This window comes from Schistocerca serialis, chromosome 8 (assembly GCF_023864345.2).
Source record: "Schistocerca serialis cubense isolate TAMUIC-IGC-003099 chromosome 8, iqSchSeri2.2, whole genome shotgun sequence".
NCBI classification, from domain to species: Eukaryota; Metazoa; Arthropoda; class Insecta; order Orthoptera; family Acrididae; genus Schistocerca; species Schistocerca serialis.
In genome coordinates, this window is record NC_064645.1 from 332,742,046 (window position 1) to 332,760,467 (window position 18,422).

Consider the following 18,422-nt stretch of genomic DNA (forward strand, 5'->3'; position numbering starts at 1 on the left):
TTGTTCAGTGAGCCAGTCCTTGAAACTGGAAGTGTCATGTCTGAATGGTAGGCCGTGCTGTTTTCCTTACACCTAAATACAAGTTTACTCTGAGGAATAAAATTAGAAGAAGAGTTAGTATGCAGAATAATTATCCGAGAACCTTTTGCTATGGGAACTTTCAAACTGCCAGTACTGTCACTCATTTTCCAGCGGGTATTCCTGGAATGATTCTGGTTCACCTACGTTTCATTGAGGTTAAATTACCTCTTTCTTTTATCTCATGCGTATTTATAGGGGATATGGTTTGTGCTGCACCTGTGTCACTTCTTTCAATTAAAAACTCTGTTTTGAACATATTTGAAAGCAACCTCTTTTAAATTCCTTTGCACTGATGAAGTGCTACCTTTGAAGCCAATTTTGTCATGATTTTCGTAACAAGTTTTTGTGATGTTGAATATTCACCAACTATATACTAGCTACAACAGGCAGAAGCTGTACTTTGTTGGTGCAGCACATTTTAGCAATTTTGACCAAGATGAACTTATTCTGCAGTGTTGTTCTTCAGCACACCAGTGTAGAAGTGTGCACAGAAACAGCTAAGTAAAAAATCCATGCAATGTACATGTTTATTTATATATAAAAGCCAACTGTGAGATTTTCCTTTGTGCATATACAAGATTTGTGTGCTGATTTGAAGTTCTAGGTTTGCATATTTTGTTATTCGTGTCACTTCTTTAATTGATTGCATCTATACCCGTTTGTTCAAAATTTCAAAATATACCACAATACATTTGTGAGTGCCATGATAAACCTGTTCTGTTATTATCCATTATAGCCTTAAACTTAATTATGCTCTTTTAAAATTTTTGAGAACAGTAGACCTATCCTCATTCAAAACAGTTGTTCTCTAATTTCATTGTACAGTTACATGAGGAAAAGGCTAATTTAGAGAATTTTTGAATGCTTCCAAAACCATATTTTCATAAGTTACTGGTAAAAGTGTTTTGGACGTATAAATTATTTTTGTAACAAATCAGTGTTTGTGATTCAGTTGAATACATCACCCCAAATATCATTGTTTTTCAATGTAAATAAATGTGTGTATTTGAGAATTTTGGAAGCTACCATTGTCCTTTGCCTAATCTACGAGGCATGATTAATATGCTTGTAATGTGAGGAAGATGAATATGTGAGCCACAACACTTCAGATGCGAAATACAACAATTGGAAAGTGTTCTGAGGAGCAGTGGGTACTTCACAAGCTATTTTGGAAGTATAACAGTGCCAAACACTTAGCAAAGTGGCAGATCAGAAATATATACATATCACACAGTAAATAATGAAATGAAATGCAATGTCCTAATGATAGAGTCTGTCATTATTAGGTGGAAGTCAATGGAACTTACTGGGCAGCAATATCTTGATATCTTCTTGGTATGAGGTAATGATGATTTTAATTTCAACCTGCAATTTAGTTCTCTGCATTTTCACCAAAGTGTGATGTAAATTTGGATTACTGTTATACTTATATCATGCTTCAACATAACTGCACATCATGTCCTTCGTATATATGTTGTCATCTGTGTAAAAAATTATTGTTTGTCAGTATGATTTGTCATTCATGAATTTCATCTATACTGCTGAGAGAGTGTGACCTTATACTTCAGGCCGGCCGAAGTGGCCGTGCGGTTAAAGGCGCTGCAGTCTGGAACCGCAGGACCGCTATGGTCGCAGGTTCGAATCCTGCCTCGGGCATGAATGTTTGTGATGTCCTTAGGTTAGTTAGGTTTAACTAGTTCTAAGTTCTAGGGGACTAATGACCTCAGCAGTTGAGTCCCATAGTGCTCAGAGCCATTTGAACCATTTTATACTTCAGGAGCACCTTTTTTTCTAAAACTGAGCTAATATTTTTGTTGCAGACTTGAAATCAATTTTTGCTGGTTATGGCAGTTCACTTCTTCAGAAACCACCCCCAGGGCCACATAAGAGCTTACGTGAATTGTTGAGCAATTCATCCCCAGATGCTGTAGATCTTGTTTGCAGACTGGTAGTTTTCAATCCAGATAAAAGACTGACTGCAGAGCAGGCCCTTGAACATCCTTATGTATTAAGGTACTTGCAAATCATTTGTAACTTATGCACAATAGTAATTTAATAATAGCTTGAAGCAGTTGATGTTCCACTAATTAAATTTTTGGAATAGCCATTTCATTATATATAAATCCTACTGTTTTAAAGATTTATTGCTCCAAGGATCACTATTATTACTGTTTACTTAATAGTATTAACGTGCAATTCTCTTATAAAATTAAAAGTTTTCTGTGAATCTATGCCTATTGTCACTTCAATATTGTGTCTTGAATGTTATCAAACTGCCAGTTGACTTCGTTGGCAGGGTTAAACTATCCTTTTATTTTATATTTTTCACTACTAAGTAGTTTTGGGTATGTAGCCATTCTCAAGAGTTAAATATAACATATTAAATTCATATTCTGTGGGTTACAATCAGTGTACTTGTCTATATTGCACAGTTGTCGGCTGGACGTAAGAGTTACAGGCTTGATTTCAGGTGTCATGAAGTAGTTACATGGCATAGTTGTAGTCCAGTGACTATACTGCACACCCAATTGCAACTAAATTATTCTATATTGTGTGTTAAGATTTCTCTTTATGAACCACACAAGCACTATGATATACGACAGATTTTGGTAATAATAAAACAGAGTTAAAAACAGGCAGAATGACTTTCATTACTTACCTTCAGGATGTGAAGTAATGCCAGTAGAATTATTTAAAAGCTTTTGGAACTGTTAGATACTTCCTCATAGAGGAAAGAAGGGTAGATTATTAGGAAGAGTCAGTAAGTCACTCAGACACCAGGATATATAGGAACCATCTCTGGCGGACAATGATCTTCTCAGTTGCAAAAGGGAATCAAAGAAGTGTGATTTAACATTTTTCATGTCCTTTGACTTCATAATTTTTTCAGAAAAACATTAATATTGTCATATAAATGATACTCAGACGAGATGATGGACATTGTTGTGAAATTCCCACAATATTTCATCAGCGGTGGGGGAGGGGGGTGTTGGTTGGGTTGTTTGGGGGAAGAGACCAAACTGCGAGGTCATTGGTCTTATTGGATTAGGGAAGGATGGGGAAGGAAGTCGGCCGTGCCCTTTCAAAGGAACCATCCCGGCATTTGCCTGGAGCGATTTAGTGAAACCTAAATCAGGATGGCCAGATGCGGGATTGAACCATCGTCCTCCCGAATGCGAGTCCAGTGTGCTAACCACTGCGCCACTTCGCTCTGTCCTCAGTCTATTTCATCAGGGAAACGTACTGACGTCATTAGGTGTGGTGAACACATTGCTGAACTGTGACTGAAACCTCCTATTTATGCTAACCCAAGAAGAAAACTCACAGACATAAACATGCCAGATTTAGTGACCAATAGCTAAAGTTTGGTGCTTGTTAGTAGGAGACAACTATGTTACCAGCTGGATGATGAACCAAAGCTTTGGCACACATCTAAAGGCTGTTAGTCATACTGTGCATGGAATGCTGTCAGCCAACCTAGGGAGCCACATGCTGATATACATGTCTGCACTGGCATGTGCCAATCCTTGCCAAATGTCCCTTGTGATCACTGTAATTTTAACATGGACTGTGATTTTAACATAGACAGAACTGGATACCATGCTGTCCTAAGCTGGTATCCTGTGTTTGTTCAGCAGATTTGTTGAACAGTGAATTTCCACCTCTTCTTTGAGAATACTGTTACAGTATGAAGACATCGACAAGATATTTTTGTGGTTCATATCGTGCCCCATACTAGTACAATGATTGGTCATTGCAGATTTCTCTGGTTGGTCCAGACTTGTTTGTTGTCAATATTTGGTGCATCCATCTTCCACAGTGCAACAATCAGTCCAATGTACAATGTCCTGCAGCCGTAGGGAATTTTATAGAAACCAGGCCTTTTAAAACCAAGATTGTCTTTCACTGAGCTTAAAAGTGCTGTGAGTTTCATTGGTAGACAGAAGAAACATTTAACTATTTCTTCTGTAGTTTTCTGATTTTCAAAGAAACACCACCATTGTATGGCAAGATGACCATTCCTATTTGTTCTTCACTTTGATTGATTGATCGATTGATTTCTTCCAACTCCTCACTTTGTGTAACTTGTGCTGGGTGTAAGGCATGGCGAAACTCCTGTTTGGAGTATCCATTCTGTAAGAATATGGTACTGAGGTGGCGTAGCCAAATGGATAAGTTGTCTGGATCTGATGAGGCTTATGCTCTATGGACCAATGCCCTAAGTGTCCTACTTCATTGTGCAGGATGGTGGCAGCTAATGGTCTGTAAGTATAAGTCCACTTGTGTATGTTTATGGTACTCAGCATGTCACAGTATACCATCCTCTTTTCTCAACATGTCCAGGAACAGTACTTCACCATTTTTCTCTGTCTTCATCATAAACTTGATATTTGACTGAGGAGAATTTAGATATTATAAAAATGCATCCAGCGATTCAGTGCCATAGGGACAGGTTACAAAGGTGTTACCGACATATCGTCAAAAGCACATAGGTTTTAATTTCATTGACTAGAGCACACTATCCTCCAAATCTTCCATAAAGAGATTAGTCCCACTCTGTCACTTTAACCACATACTTGCCTCTTCGATTAAAATCATAATTTTTCATGTATATCCGTCTTGTGTTTCTTTTTTTTTTCACTTCAGTGATATAAACTTAAATATTTCATAAAAATTACTTTCACGAAACAGTCAAAAACACAGGACAAAATAATTTGTCATTTAATAATATAAACTTAATTTTTTAGTAAAATCAGTTACAGTTTGTCCAATTTGGTGAACTAAAGTCACATATTTGACAAAATCTTTTAGAGTTGATCTCAGAATTAGACAAAATCATAGCACCATGTATAGAGATTTAAAAATTTAATAAAAATATGTTTACATGATTTTCTTTCCACATTAACTGCTGGTCATTGTTATTTGAAATCCAAGAAAAGTTTATACCACTGTGACTTTCTTTCCTTATGAAAGCTGTTTATGTATCATTGGTTTTATCCCATTTTTTGCCTTTATATGTCTTCCATTTTTATTTACATCATATAATTTCTTTTGATTTTGTATTTGCTTTTACTTATTCATTACCAACAATTCATTCTTAACACTAAAGAATTTCCATCTCAGTTTTTAGGCCACAGCTCCTTCCACATCCATTCTTGTGTGTTCTGTAACTCTCAAATGAGTATTTGATGTTGCTTTCCCTTTGCTCTAGCACTAGTACAACTCACATTTTCTGTCTCCTTCTTACCATGTAAAGTGGCACAGTGGCTAGGAAACTGGACTCGCATTCAGAATGCTATTAAAATCTGTGAGATAATCCAGCTTTATGTTTCGTGCAATTTCTCCAAGTTATTTAAGTGCAAATGGTTGGATGATTTCATTAAAATGCCATGCCTAATTTTCTAGCACATCATAGCTTGTATTCTGATGTCATTGTCAACAATGGGGGCATTGCATTTCGTTCTTTCTTTGTATTTCTTAACTTTTTCATTATGTTTCATCATTTCTTGTCATTTACTCATTTAAAAGCAAATCATATTCTGTAAATATTCAGGCATTTACAACTTACCAAACCCAAAATCCACATTACAGATAATTTATAGTAGTGGTAAAATGGTATCAGTTTAGTTTATTCCTCAATTTTTGAAAAATTAGTTTTGCTGCATTATATATGAGGAAGTTTCTTCAGGATGCAGTTACATCTATTCTTTTGGTTGTGGTAGTGGATATCACAGTTGATTCAAAATAGGCTTTTTTAACTTTTTGTGAAAACTTACTTTATATGTATTTGAAACATATAACTGCTGCTCAAACATTTGAGGATTATTAAATAAGCCAAAAACATCTTTTTTTTTTTAAGTATGAGAGTAAAATAATTTTTGGTTTGCTAGGTTTCATGACAAAGATCGAGAACCGAAACTGAAACGTAATGTTCTACTACCTCTCCGTGATGATGTGAAACTTTCTGTGGATGACTACAGACGCAAATTGTATGAATTAATGGATAGAAGGAAACATCACGATAGGCCCAGGTAGGTTTACTATGCTACTCAAGTGTAACGTAACACTTTATGTGTTATTTATGTTTTGCTGTAAATCAGATCCCTGATTGTGTGAATTACATTCCAGAGTGGTTTAATAGATTCCATCTCTGTTTGTAACTGTGCATCAGAACTTTAAAATCAACATACCAGTAAATACTTGAATTGTAATGACAGGAGACATGGCTGTGGTAGAATGGGTAGAGAAGGTATTAAATTTTAGAATCAGGACAACACACTTTAGTAATTACAGAATAAACTGACTGGCAGTAATTTAGTGTCTGTTTGAATGCCAGGCCCACATATTGGTGGCAATATACACTTTTTAAACACTGATATCCAGATATGAAGAAACTTGCATAGGATAGACTAGAATGAAGAGTTGCATCAAAGCAGTCTTTGGACTGAAGACTACTGCAGCAGCAGCAACAATAGCCTACAGTAGTGGTTTTTAGTATGTTGTATACAAAGCGCTGTCCCGTCTTAAGGAGCACAAAGATAATTTGTGTCCCTAATACCTACATCAAAGTAAGAAGGTGATTGATGCTAGAGCATAATAAGGGCAATGTTGCCAGTTCAGAATCATCTGCACACACAATTTGGTTGCAGCAGCTGGATATTTCTGTTCTGGATACATCACATGCTACCTGTTAATGTGCAGTGTAGGGTTTGCTTACCAGGTTGATATTAGTCTCTCTTACCTTTTTTCATACCTTCACAACTAGTTTGGGACATTCTGCTGTGTAAAACAAATACACCATACAGATAAACAATGTAAACAAATCAATTGTTATGTTCCAAATCACAATGTCATCTGCACCTGACTGTGGCAACTGACACTTGTGGCAACAGAGTGAAATGACAATGGTGAACAGAATAGCAGGCATGACCAAGCTCATTCTGTGATTGCTGATTGTTGCTATTTTATCTGTGCTGTAAACAACTAGCTGTCAATTACTTTGTTATTCTGATCCAGATACAACTGTAGCATGTTGTGTCAACCCAACTTTAAACTGTAACAATGAAAGATCCAGAATGGAATAATGGCCAATAGCAAAGATGTCAAGTCTCAGACAGGCACAACAAAAAGACTACTAAAGGTTACATGCTTAGTAGTCTTCTTGTTGTGCCTGTCTGCGACTCAACATCTCTCCTATATGGTGAATAGCAATCTATCCTTTTCATAATATTGTCAACTTTAAACTCTGATAAAAAAGAGCCAAATCTATAGCCATAGGCATAGTGGAACAAGTGAGAAAACATTTATCCATAGTATATTTAACACTAAGTGTTGGCAGTGCCTGGAGTGTAGCAGTATTATAACATAGATTGATGACCAGTGGATCTGATTCTGGTCACTCTGAAGCTGTGGTTGTGTACTATACACTTGTGGTACCTTCCCAACCACATCAGCCTTTGTATCCATTTTGATGCCTGGCAATGATTTTAAATCCTTCCTTGCCTTTAATAGGCTCATTGGGGTGGAAGTACCCTGGACAGTATTAGAGTTTTAGAGGGAGGGATTCAGGTCACCATTGGGATCTCCACCAGTGACTACTGCATGCTGGGAGCTGGAGAACACATGTAAGTGCTGGGTATGTTTGATTTGTGTTTTGTAGTGGTAGAACTTCAGTGCTGGTAAGGTCCCACTGATGTTGTTGCCAGAAGTGATGTAGTGGTCAGTAATGGTTCCACTTATACCCAGCTCCTGTTGTTTTCCAGATGTTCAACTACTATTTTGGAGGTTTGCTGTATGGACATTAGTTGTGACGGATGTACAGCAGATGTCAGTGGAATGCTGATTGTTGGCAATTATGTCTAAAACTTGGTACAGTAACTGGCCAGCCATCTGCTTTCAGCCTTGACTAAAACATATGTTGACACCTTGTCCCAAGACTGTTCCTAGTATGTTAGTATGTGCTTGTGAGGGTGGGCAGTCATGGGTAATTGAGTGGAAAAGTGGCAAGTACCATAAGGTCACTGGTGGTGGTGGTGGTGGTGGTGGTGGTGGGTGAAGCAAGTTCGGTACGTACAATGGTGATTCCTGTGTAATATCTCAGCTATACCACAGCTGAGTAATAAGTGGCCAGAAACTTTGTGATGGAATCTTATCAGGATGCAGTCTCCACTGCTTTCTTCACCTCGTTCTGAGTGAAGGATGGAATGTTGAATCCTAATCCTGTGGGGAAAAAAAATTAACTACAGAACCAAATAGTGATCTGTTGTTAGTTGGTGTAATACAAAGAGAACCTTAAACTGGAAGAAAAAGAATATCTCCACTGTTATCAATGCTGTGATGGTTTTCTTGGCCATGATTGCTGAAATATTGACAATAAACAAAAAATTAGAAAGGGTACCACCAACCAGCAGTCACACAACAGACTGGAAAGCCTTATTCAAAGATTTTCTTTAATGTCATTGTATCACAACATGAATTTAGAAACCAAAAACAATTACTTGAGTACTGTATGAGTATCTCATTACAACTTCAAAATCACTAAAATAAGGAAGTCACATCACGAGGACTTTGATCTTTTTATTCGAGGTAAGATGCCATCTGCTGTTCAGTTTACGCTGCCATATCAAATGCAAACATAACTGTGCCTGTGATTAAGCACTCTTTCAGAACTTTAGGCTGGTTTGGTTGTAACTGTTTCAGGCCATTATTATGTCAGTGCTATTCTGCTCCTGGCATTCTGCAGCGGCCTCTGGTGACTAATTATGGTGGGACACTGGGCTTCCGATATAATGGGCATAACAGTGCAGTTGGCACTATATCAGCAACAGCTTTGCCAGCAACATCACATAAAATCCCCAGAGCTGTTGACCATTTACAGAGAAGTGAGTCTTTTTTATTATGTATGTACAATAGTAGACTGTAAGCATGTATTTATGCCTGTATGTATGTAGTATGTATGTATATACATGTGAATATATGTCTGGGATCACCTCCCAAAACTCTGGGACAATTTCTGCCAAACTTGGCACTCAAACAGCAAATTTCTCAAGTATCACATTTGTGAGGTTTATAACCTCCTACCTCCAGTGGAGTGGATATATGGAGAAACACATTTTTTTTCAGCTCCTGTTGTGAAGGCTGGCCTGTTTGATGAATGTATTGTGTGTGAATAGTATCAGCCTACCTTATTGACTTGCTTTGTGGGGCAGCCTACACATCAGGAGCAAGAAACAGTTTCCAACCACAGATGTGTAGACTGCCCTGTGTGACAAGCATATTATGTTGTACTAGTATTGGTATTTTTTGCTAAATCTGTTTTCCAGTGGCTACAGATGTGCAAGGACATGACTGGGGGATGGTTGAAATGGATACAGGAGGGGATGGATAGGGAGTAGGGAGAGAGTAGGAGCAGGATGTGATGGACAGACTGTTGAGGAGGAGTAGATGGGCAGAGAGGGGGGTTGAACATATGGACAGAGGTATAGGGGAGAGGACGAGATGGACAGTTGGCAGGGGGGGGGGGAGGAGAGCAGAATTGGGCAGATAGAGAGAGGGGGGGAGATGGAAATGGGCAGAAAGAGGAGATGGAAGAGGAGATGGGCTGAAAGGGGGGGGGGGGGAGATAAGGAGATGGACAGTTACGGGAGGGCAGAAGAGATGGGCTAGCGAGTTTAGAGGAGAAAATTGGCAGAGAGGTGGTGAGGAGGAGATCGACAGAAAGTGGGGTGAGGAGCAGGTGGGCAGATATGGGGGTGAAAGGGAATTACAGGAACCACAAAGTAAAGTAAAAATTACACTGGGCGCTGTTATTAGTAATGGTAAGAGATATTTTAATACACATGTGGTTCTATGGAGCTTGATTTGGAGGAATATTGTTTTAATGAAGAAACTTTTGGCAACAGCATCACACACATATATATAGTGTAAGAGTAATACTACTAGTATTTCCATTCATTGCAAGCTTCTATTTTTGTTTGAACTGTTTAGTATACTCACAGCCCAGAAAGCTAAATCACTGTCAATTGAAATGATTGACAAATTATGACTATATTCAGGAATGTGTGATATAATTCTGTGTAATTCACTGCTCATTAAAAGTCAAGTATCAACAGCAAGCACTAAATTGGTACGTGATTGCTAGCTTCTGATTGAAAGCTTTTTGTTTCCTCAACTTAAATTTTCATGTGTTAACATTGCTTTTTATGAAAGTAGTGTTCCAATTGTCTTTCAGTTTCTTTTTTAAAGGATTTTGAAACATTTCAGCTATCTCTCATGGGGACCATATATTCTGATATTATTTATATTTATAGAATCAGAAATTCAGTACCCAGATATCACAGTCGTGTTACTACAGGGTGGCACTAAAAGTACTGGAGTACTGAGTACTAGACTGATCATTGTTATCTACCAGTTGTCATCTATTGTTTCAAAGCTGTTGTGACTATGTTTTGTATTATCGGTATGAAAGTCATTGCAGCTAGACATGTGAAGTAAATATCTCATCAAAGATTTGTAGAAGAAAGGACTGTCGGCAAAGGATTGTAGCCACCACATTTGCTGGACCTAACCACTTGGGAGTTTTATCTGTGGAGCATTCTAAAGGAAAAGTGCACACAAATAACATAATGACATTACAAAATTTGAAGGACCATACTCGTAATGAAATTTTGAGAATTTATACAGAAGACTTTCACAAGGTGTATGTTAACATATTAGGGTGCATGTAAAAGTGCATTGAAAGAGATCGTTTTCAACACCTAATGTAAGATCAGTTCAGTAAATACAGACCTTTGTATTAGCTTATTTATTATTTCCTTATTATCCAATTATTACATGTTTATCTGTTTGTTGTTGTAGCTGCTTGAGGTGGGCAACAATTCATACATAACTGGGAGGTAATCTGTACTCTGGACCAGTTTTTCATGTGCCACCCTGTGTTAAACTCCTTGATACCTACAATTACTGCATTTCTTTGTAATATCAGTTACTGCAGTAAGCGTCAGTGTTGATATTTAACTGCTCACCTGCCATTTAGCATTGCTTGAATTATTGGTTTGATACTTGCTAGTAGAGACTGCCTATGATACCATGGCCAATGTGCAATGACGAATTTTCATCTGAAGGACTGGGTGAGTTCATTTGTTTGTTCAGAAGGGGAGTCCACTTCAATCAACTGCTGTCTGTTGTCCGTGCTGTCTAGTGGTTGTTCTGCTACATGCAACATGGCATTGTGGTCTCCAGGCACTGTAGGCACTGGGAGAGTTCTGCATAGCTAGAAACAATGAATAGTTTACAGTATAATTAAATTTATGTTGGGAGAGGGAAATGAGGGATTAAAATCCCATTAAAAAGTATCATAAAATGAGTTCAGACTGCTACTGGTGTTTCACTATGGATAATAAGTAGAGTAAAGAAAGAGGGCGAAAAATGTACTTGCTGATAGCTCTGAGAGTTTCTCTACTCCAGAAAAAAAGTGGAAGAAAGAGAAAAAAAGTCTTACATTTAGATGATTTTGACGAATAAGTTGTGCGGTGACTGATACACAATTTCCACATCGAGTCATGTTTTCCCATAATCATAGAAAATATGTCTTTTAGGGAAAGTATTTTTTAATTACAGTACTATGTCACAAGTTAGGCTTCTGGTACATCAGTTTCTGTTTTTGAATGTCAGTAAATTACTTACACTTTTTTTTAATTAACATGTCTAATATTTACCAAGTGGCCCAAAACAACAGATAACAAGAAGGTGTGAACGGAATGTTTAGAAGTATACAGTAAACATATTGACTATGTAAATAAAGTAAAAATGTACAATTTAGAGGATAGATCTATCATATATATGTTGATGAAACATATATTCACAGTTTGCTTACTACACCCAATGATTGGAGAAATAGATCAAATGAAGGAGTAAAGGTACCAGTTTCAAAAGGACCAACGTCTCGTTACATTCTGGCTTGCAAATGAGTGAACTTCTTAAAATCGATTTTCTCAAGACCAGTTTCAGGTAGAGACATCCTCCCAAGTCTAAGAAAAAATTCAATATTTTAGCTAAATTTCATATGCTGCAACATATGATGTAATATGCACCAAACACAAAATCATAGTGAACCCTGTTTTTCATTGCAAACTTTCCAAATATTGGGCAATGTGCTACTTAAATATAAAATATCACAGTAACTATGACCATTAACAAAATGTTGAGCAATTTATCATGATGTTGACACATAAAGTTATAAGTAATGCAAAAAAGAAATTTTTGTACCAAACAGTTTCTGCAAAATTGTTTGAGAAGGATTGCAGGTTGTGCACATGTCAATGCAGAAAATGGACAAAGAATATCTCTTAATGCTCAACATTTCCCCACCCACAACCTCCACCATTACTGCTCACATCATGCTTGCCCAGCCGACTGCACCTCTACTGGCCATATTGTACTGCATGCACTCTACACTTTTTATTTTACTTACATCCATCGCTAGTATCCTGTAGTCACACATCACATGAAATGTCTGAATGATTTATGACATTTGAAACTTAACATCAGTTTATTCTTATTTGCTACAACATACATACAAAAAGCACTTTCTTTGCTAATTTTTAGTAAAACTCAAAACAGTTCTCATAATACAGACAGTATGTAGTAGTATATTATGATGTACAGCCATGTGTGTAGTTGTGGCCCTTACTCTGCACTGTTTCTCTAGACACTGGCAACACATGGTCACTCTTCTATCTACCCAGACTCCTCTGTGTCCCAGAGATGCTGACTTGTACCAGACTTGCCAACCCAGTAGATTCCAATCTGACACATTTCAGTAGGGAGCTGTGGTATATTCCTAGTTTCCTCATTTAATACTGGTTCTTGAGACTTTGTAAAAATGCTTTTGTGGGATAGTTGACTTCCGTGTTAGTGTCTGCCAGTTCATGTTTTTCAGTGTTTCTATGTCACTCTACTGGGGATCAGACAAACCAGTGATCATTCATGCTGTCTTTCCTCATATACATTCAAATCTTTTGTCAGTCGTATATAGTATGGATCCCACATACTTATATTCAAGGCTGGATCACATGATTGTTTTATAAGCCACCTCCTTTGTGTACTGACTGTGTATTCCCTGTACCCTACCAATGAACTGAGGTCTTTGACCTTCTTTACCTATTATTCCATTTCACATTCCCACAAATTGTGACTCCCATGTATTTTTATGTCTAGACTAATTTCACCTGTGACTCATTGTAGTCATACAATATCATGTTTCTTTGTCTGTTTTTTGAACAGTGCAGTTTTACATCTCTGAACATTTAAAGAAAGATGCCAGTCTCTGCAACATCTTGAATTTTTATCAAGATCGTACTTTTGCATATTTCAAGGCCTACATTTCAGTAGAAAGTGTGAAGGGAAATTGTTTGGTTCACTACCAGAATCTATAAGGGAGAACACTACCACTTTCAAGAATATCCTCATAGTAACTCAGATTTTAGTCTACTAGTATTGAAAGAAGTGTCATAACTGAAAATTTTGAGCCTGAAACATGCAAAGATCAGAAACAAGGTTAAAATAAGTCTACTGCACAAAAATGTTAGAGGATTAAAAAATAAAATCAATGAACTTCTGATTTGTTCAGATGAAATGACTTACATGTAATATTTGTTTCTGAACATTATTTGACAGCCGATAGAGAATTCCAAGTTTGGATAGAAAATTCATACAGTGTAGGCTTTCACAGCTGGGATTTACCTCAGTTACTGAAGGTGGATGGATATAATTCTACAACCAGTTACTGCAGATGAGGTATGGAAAAATAATGAGTTGTCATTTACCCTAAGAATACACACACACACACACACACACACACACACACATACACACACACGCATGCTTAGATTTTGCAGTTATAAGCATTTTGAAGTTTGGGCTGCACAGTAAAATTTCATGGAAAGTTAACAGTAATAGTCACAGTACATAGGGCTCCATAAGGTAAATTCATGAATTCATGAATTCATGAATTAGCTGAATGTATTATTAAACCTCCTAACTTACATACAGAATGAGGTAATGTCATGTGGAGATTTTTACTTGATATCTGACTAGAGCTTTTCTTTTGTTTCTTGTCATTTACACAATTTAACAGCCCTAATTTCCAACAAGAGTTATAGGAGTCAGAAGCAATGCTACTGACAAAATTTTATTGCCACATGAAGAATGCAAACTAATAGTGTTATTCTTACAGTTAATGACCCCTCAGGTTACAACTATCAACAGATTCTTTCATTTTATGCTACACGACATAAATAAAAAGAATTGGAAATCGACAGGGATGTTAAATGAAAAAGGAATTTAAGAATTCAAGATGTATTTGCAAGATAAAGACTGGAAAAATTTACGTAGCATGTTTGGTATTAATGCAAAATGTAATGTATTCTGTTACAATGGAAAAAACAGAGCAGAAATAACAACAATGTAAATTACAATAGATTGCTGTTCACCACATACAGGAGGCACTGATTGACTTGCACCTGTTTGCACTCAATGTATAGGAGCTGTGAAGAAAAATGTAGGGAGGAGGAGATGGCCAAGGAGAAAGGTGGCAGCAGGAGATTGACAGAGAGATGTGTGGAAGAGGAGATGGGCAGGAAGATAGTGGGAAGAGGAGGTGGGCAGAAAGAGGATGGGGGGTGGGGGGAATAGATGGACAGAGAGCAGAGAGGGGAAGACAAGGAGATGGACAGAGAGGGGAGGAGGAAATTGCCAGAGAGACATGGGGTGGAGGAGACGGGGAGAGAGACAGATGGAGGAGGAGACTGACTAAGAGAGAGAGGAGGAGAGATATTTTTCCAATATAATGTGTTGAACACACATGTGAGTGTGGCGCGTCTGTGTGTCCACATCTCCTCCTAAACTGGTGGACAGTTTCAACCAAATTTATCTGTAATAAAGTACAATGGGAGTAAGACACAACTAGCTATCATATTGACATAATTTGTGACATATTACAAGTTACTAATCAGGGGTGAATTATTTAGTTTCACCTGAGTGCTTCGGTAGTTAGGTTTTTCAATATCTGTGTATTATTAGACACAGTTCCTGCATTTTCGACAGGGTCTACAGTAGAGTTGTGCAGCAAGTGCCAATAGTCAGTTTATCTGCATAGTTTAGTTTTCCATGGTCTTTAGTATGGACAGGGACTGTGATTGTTGTGTGCGGATGTGAGCTGAGTTGGTGACACTTCGCTCTCAGCTTCAGGCTGTGATGGCTTCGGTTACACAGCTTGAGGCTGCAGTGGATGGGCACCACTGTTGTGGGCCGGCTGTGGGGATCCAACAGACGTCCAGATCATCCGAGTCCTCTGATGGGTCGTCATCAGTGGCCAGCCCAGTTACTGCTCACATTGAGGTTGACCCCTCACCTGTGATCAAGTGGGAGATCGCACTGGGGCAAAGCAGGCGGCAAAAGACTTCCCAGGTTGCCGCACGTAAGGCCTCCCTGGTTTGTGTGACAAACAGGTTCCAGGTGCTGTCTGTGGCTGACACTGTCACTGAGCCAGATGCTGTCACCTGTCCTGTTTCAGAGGAAACCACTCAGCCTGCAAGATATGGGTAATCACAGAGGGTGGGTGTTGTGACTCGCCGATCATTCAAAGCGCCGCCGCGCAATTACGCGCGTCATCTACGTGCGGCGCTGTCGGCCAGCCATGCAGCGGTTGCGCCACCTAAGCGGCCAGCTGAGCAACGGCCGCTAGACTGGGACTCAGTGTTCATTCGAATGTTACCTTGTTCACATGTCTTGCTCAGTGACTTATATGTGTTGTGTCATTCTGAAATATATGTGTTAAACTTGACGTTATAACAATTGGCGACGAGGTAGTGGATTTTTCCTTTTCACCGTTGACCCACAGGGTTCCATGGCTACTGTCGAGCAACTATTGCAAAATCTCCTTGAACAGCAAACGCTTCTAACAGCGGCGATTTGCGATTTCATCACGGCGTCAAATGCGGGGCGTTTCTCGTCGTTGGTTATACCTCCTTTTCCTCCTTACGATGAGACGGCAGAAGACTGGTCTGATTATGAAAAACGTCTTTGACAGCACTTCTTGGCATTTCATGTCACGGACGAACAACCATGTAAGTCTCTGTTCCTTTCCTGGATTTCACTTCAGATGTATCGGTTGTTGTCGCAATTGGCTCCTTTGAAGGATCCTGCGTCTTTGTCCTTTGCTGAAATGTGCTCACTTCTTTCTGTCTATTTTCAAAAGCAAACGCATGTGGTAGCCTCTCGTGTTGCCTTTTATCGTTGTCAAAAACAACCGAATCAATCCTATCGCGCTTGGGCTGCTGAACTTCACAGCCTCAGTCGAAAGTGTCAATTTGTTACTGACGTTCACAAAGAATCCTATGCCGATTCCATGGTACGGGATGCTATTATCAGGTCGGCGCCCAACAAAGAAGTTCGGCAACGTGCCCTTCAGTTGGCGCATCCTACTCTCGATGAAGTTCTCTCCATTGTGCAGTCTTTTGAAATTTCTCGCGCTGCTGGGGCGTAAATAGAGGCGTGGGGTGATGTCGGGAAATAAAACATCTGTGCGCTGTTGATGACGCGTGCGACGCGTCCCCGCCGGCCGACGTGGCCGCAGTGCGCTCCCACCCGCAGCCTCGGCCTAGCCGTAAACAACCCGCTAAGAAATTCTAGCAAAACCCCCGGCAACTTCCTTCATGTCCGTGGTGTTTTATGAAACATTCACACGAGGATTGTCCCCAACGTTGGGCTGTGTGTCACAATTGCAAAAAGAAAGGTCATGTGTCTTCTGTCTGCAAATCCGACCGCATACATGATGTTCATGAACATGACGCTGATTCTCATTCTGTGTTGTCTGTCAATTGCACTTCTTCCCTTTCAGGGAAGTTATTCCTCACTGTCCAAATCCTTGGTCGAGATGTTCGCATGAAAGTGGATGCTGATTCTGCTGCCACTTTAATTAATTCTCAGACGTATCTTGAGTTGGGTTCTCCACTCCTGTCACCTGTCACTCGGCAATTACGGACGTACAATAAACAGAAGATTTCTCTCTTGGGACAGTTTAATGCTGAGGCTGAGGTATCTTACAAATCCGTCTTTCACACTGTTCCCATATTTGTGGTTGACCAGAGCAACGCAGAAAATCTTTTTGGTTTCGATGCCTTTCGCGTTTTTGGGTTCTCCATAGATGACTCTGTCAATATTGTCTCTGATGCTATTCCGTATGCTCAACTGGATTCCTTGTCGACGACATATTCGTCCATTTTTTCTCCTGGGTTAGGCCGTGCAAACGACTTTGAAGCTCATATCACGCTCAAACCCACTGCTCGGCCTAAGTTTTTTCGGGCTCGGCCCATTCCTGTGGCCCTTCGTGATTGGGTAAAACGGGAGTTGGATCGTCTCACTTCTTCAGGGGTCTTGCTTCCTGTCACTTCCAGTGAGTGGTCCTCTCCTGTCGTTGTTGTTGCTAAGCCAAATGGTGATATTCGTCTCTGTGGCGATTTCAAAGCCACTGTAAATGCTCAATGCCTCATCGACACTTACCCTATGCCCCATCCTGAAGAACTGTTCACTAAACTTGCTGGAGGCCAGTATTTTTCTAAAATTGACCTGTGAGAAGCTTATCATCAACCTCCTCTCGATGCTGCTTCCCAGCAGTTTCTGGTCCTTAACACGCCTTTCGGCCTCTATCAATACTAACGCTTGCCATTCAGGGTTGCTAGCGCCCCTGCTCTCTTTCAGCTCCCTGTGCCTGGGTGTATCAATTACATGGACGACATTGTTGTCACTGGCTCCACCACTGAAGAACATCTTCAAAATCTCCGCACACTTTTTCATGTCTTACAGACTGCTGGTCGTAAGTTTAATCTTCAGAAATCACAATTTTTTCAGGCATCTATCACGTACTTGGGGTTTCAACTCTCTCGGGATGGTATTCGTCCGCTTCAGCAAACTGTCGCTGCGATCGATGCCCTTCCTCGCCCTACATCTGTTAAGGAACTGCAGGCCTTCTTGCAGAAAATAGCATACTATCACAAGTTTTTACCGTCTGTGGCTTCGGTGGCTCAGCCGTTGCATCGCCTGTTGCATAAAAACGTGCCTTTTCACTGGTCCGCGCCATGCGATTCGGCTTTCCAGAAATTGAAGACTATGCTGAAACAGGCCCCGTGCCTGGCTACTTATCGACCTGGCCAACATCTTGCTCTTGCCACAGACGCCTATCAGTACGGGGTCGGTGCAGTCCTTGCGCACCATTTTTCTGATGGTTCGGAACAACCCATTGCTTATGCCTCCAAAACGCTCACAGATGCCCAACAAAAGTA

At 39.5% G+C, this 18,422-nt stretch overlaps 1 protein-coding gene across 1 annotated transcript in view; it reads left to right on the forward strand.

Annotated features, from left to right (window-relative positions):
• Positions 1 to 18,422, forward strand: part of LOC126416656 (mitogen-activated protein kinase 15) — a 198,290-nt gene that overhangs the window by 143,661 nt on the left and 36,207 nt on the right. The window contains exons 6-8 of the mRNA XM_050084455.1: positions 1,902 to 2,094; positions 5,973 to 6,113; positions 8,782 to 8,963. Of these exons, the coding sequence (XP_049940412.1) occupies positions 1,902 to 2,094; positions 5,973 to 6,113; positions 8,782 to 8,963 (516 nt within the window). The remainder of the gene's footprint in view (positions 1 to 1,901; positions 2,095 to 5,972; positions 6,114 to 8,781; positions 8,964 to 18,422) is intronic.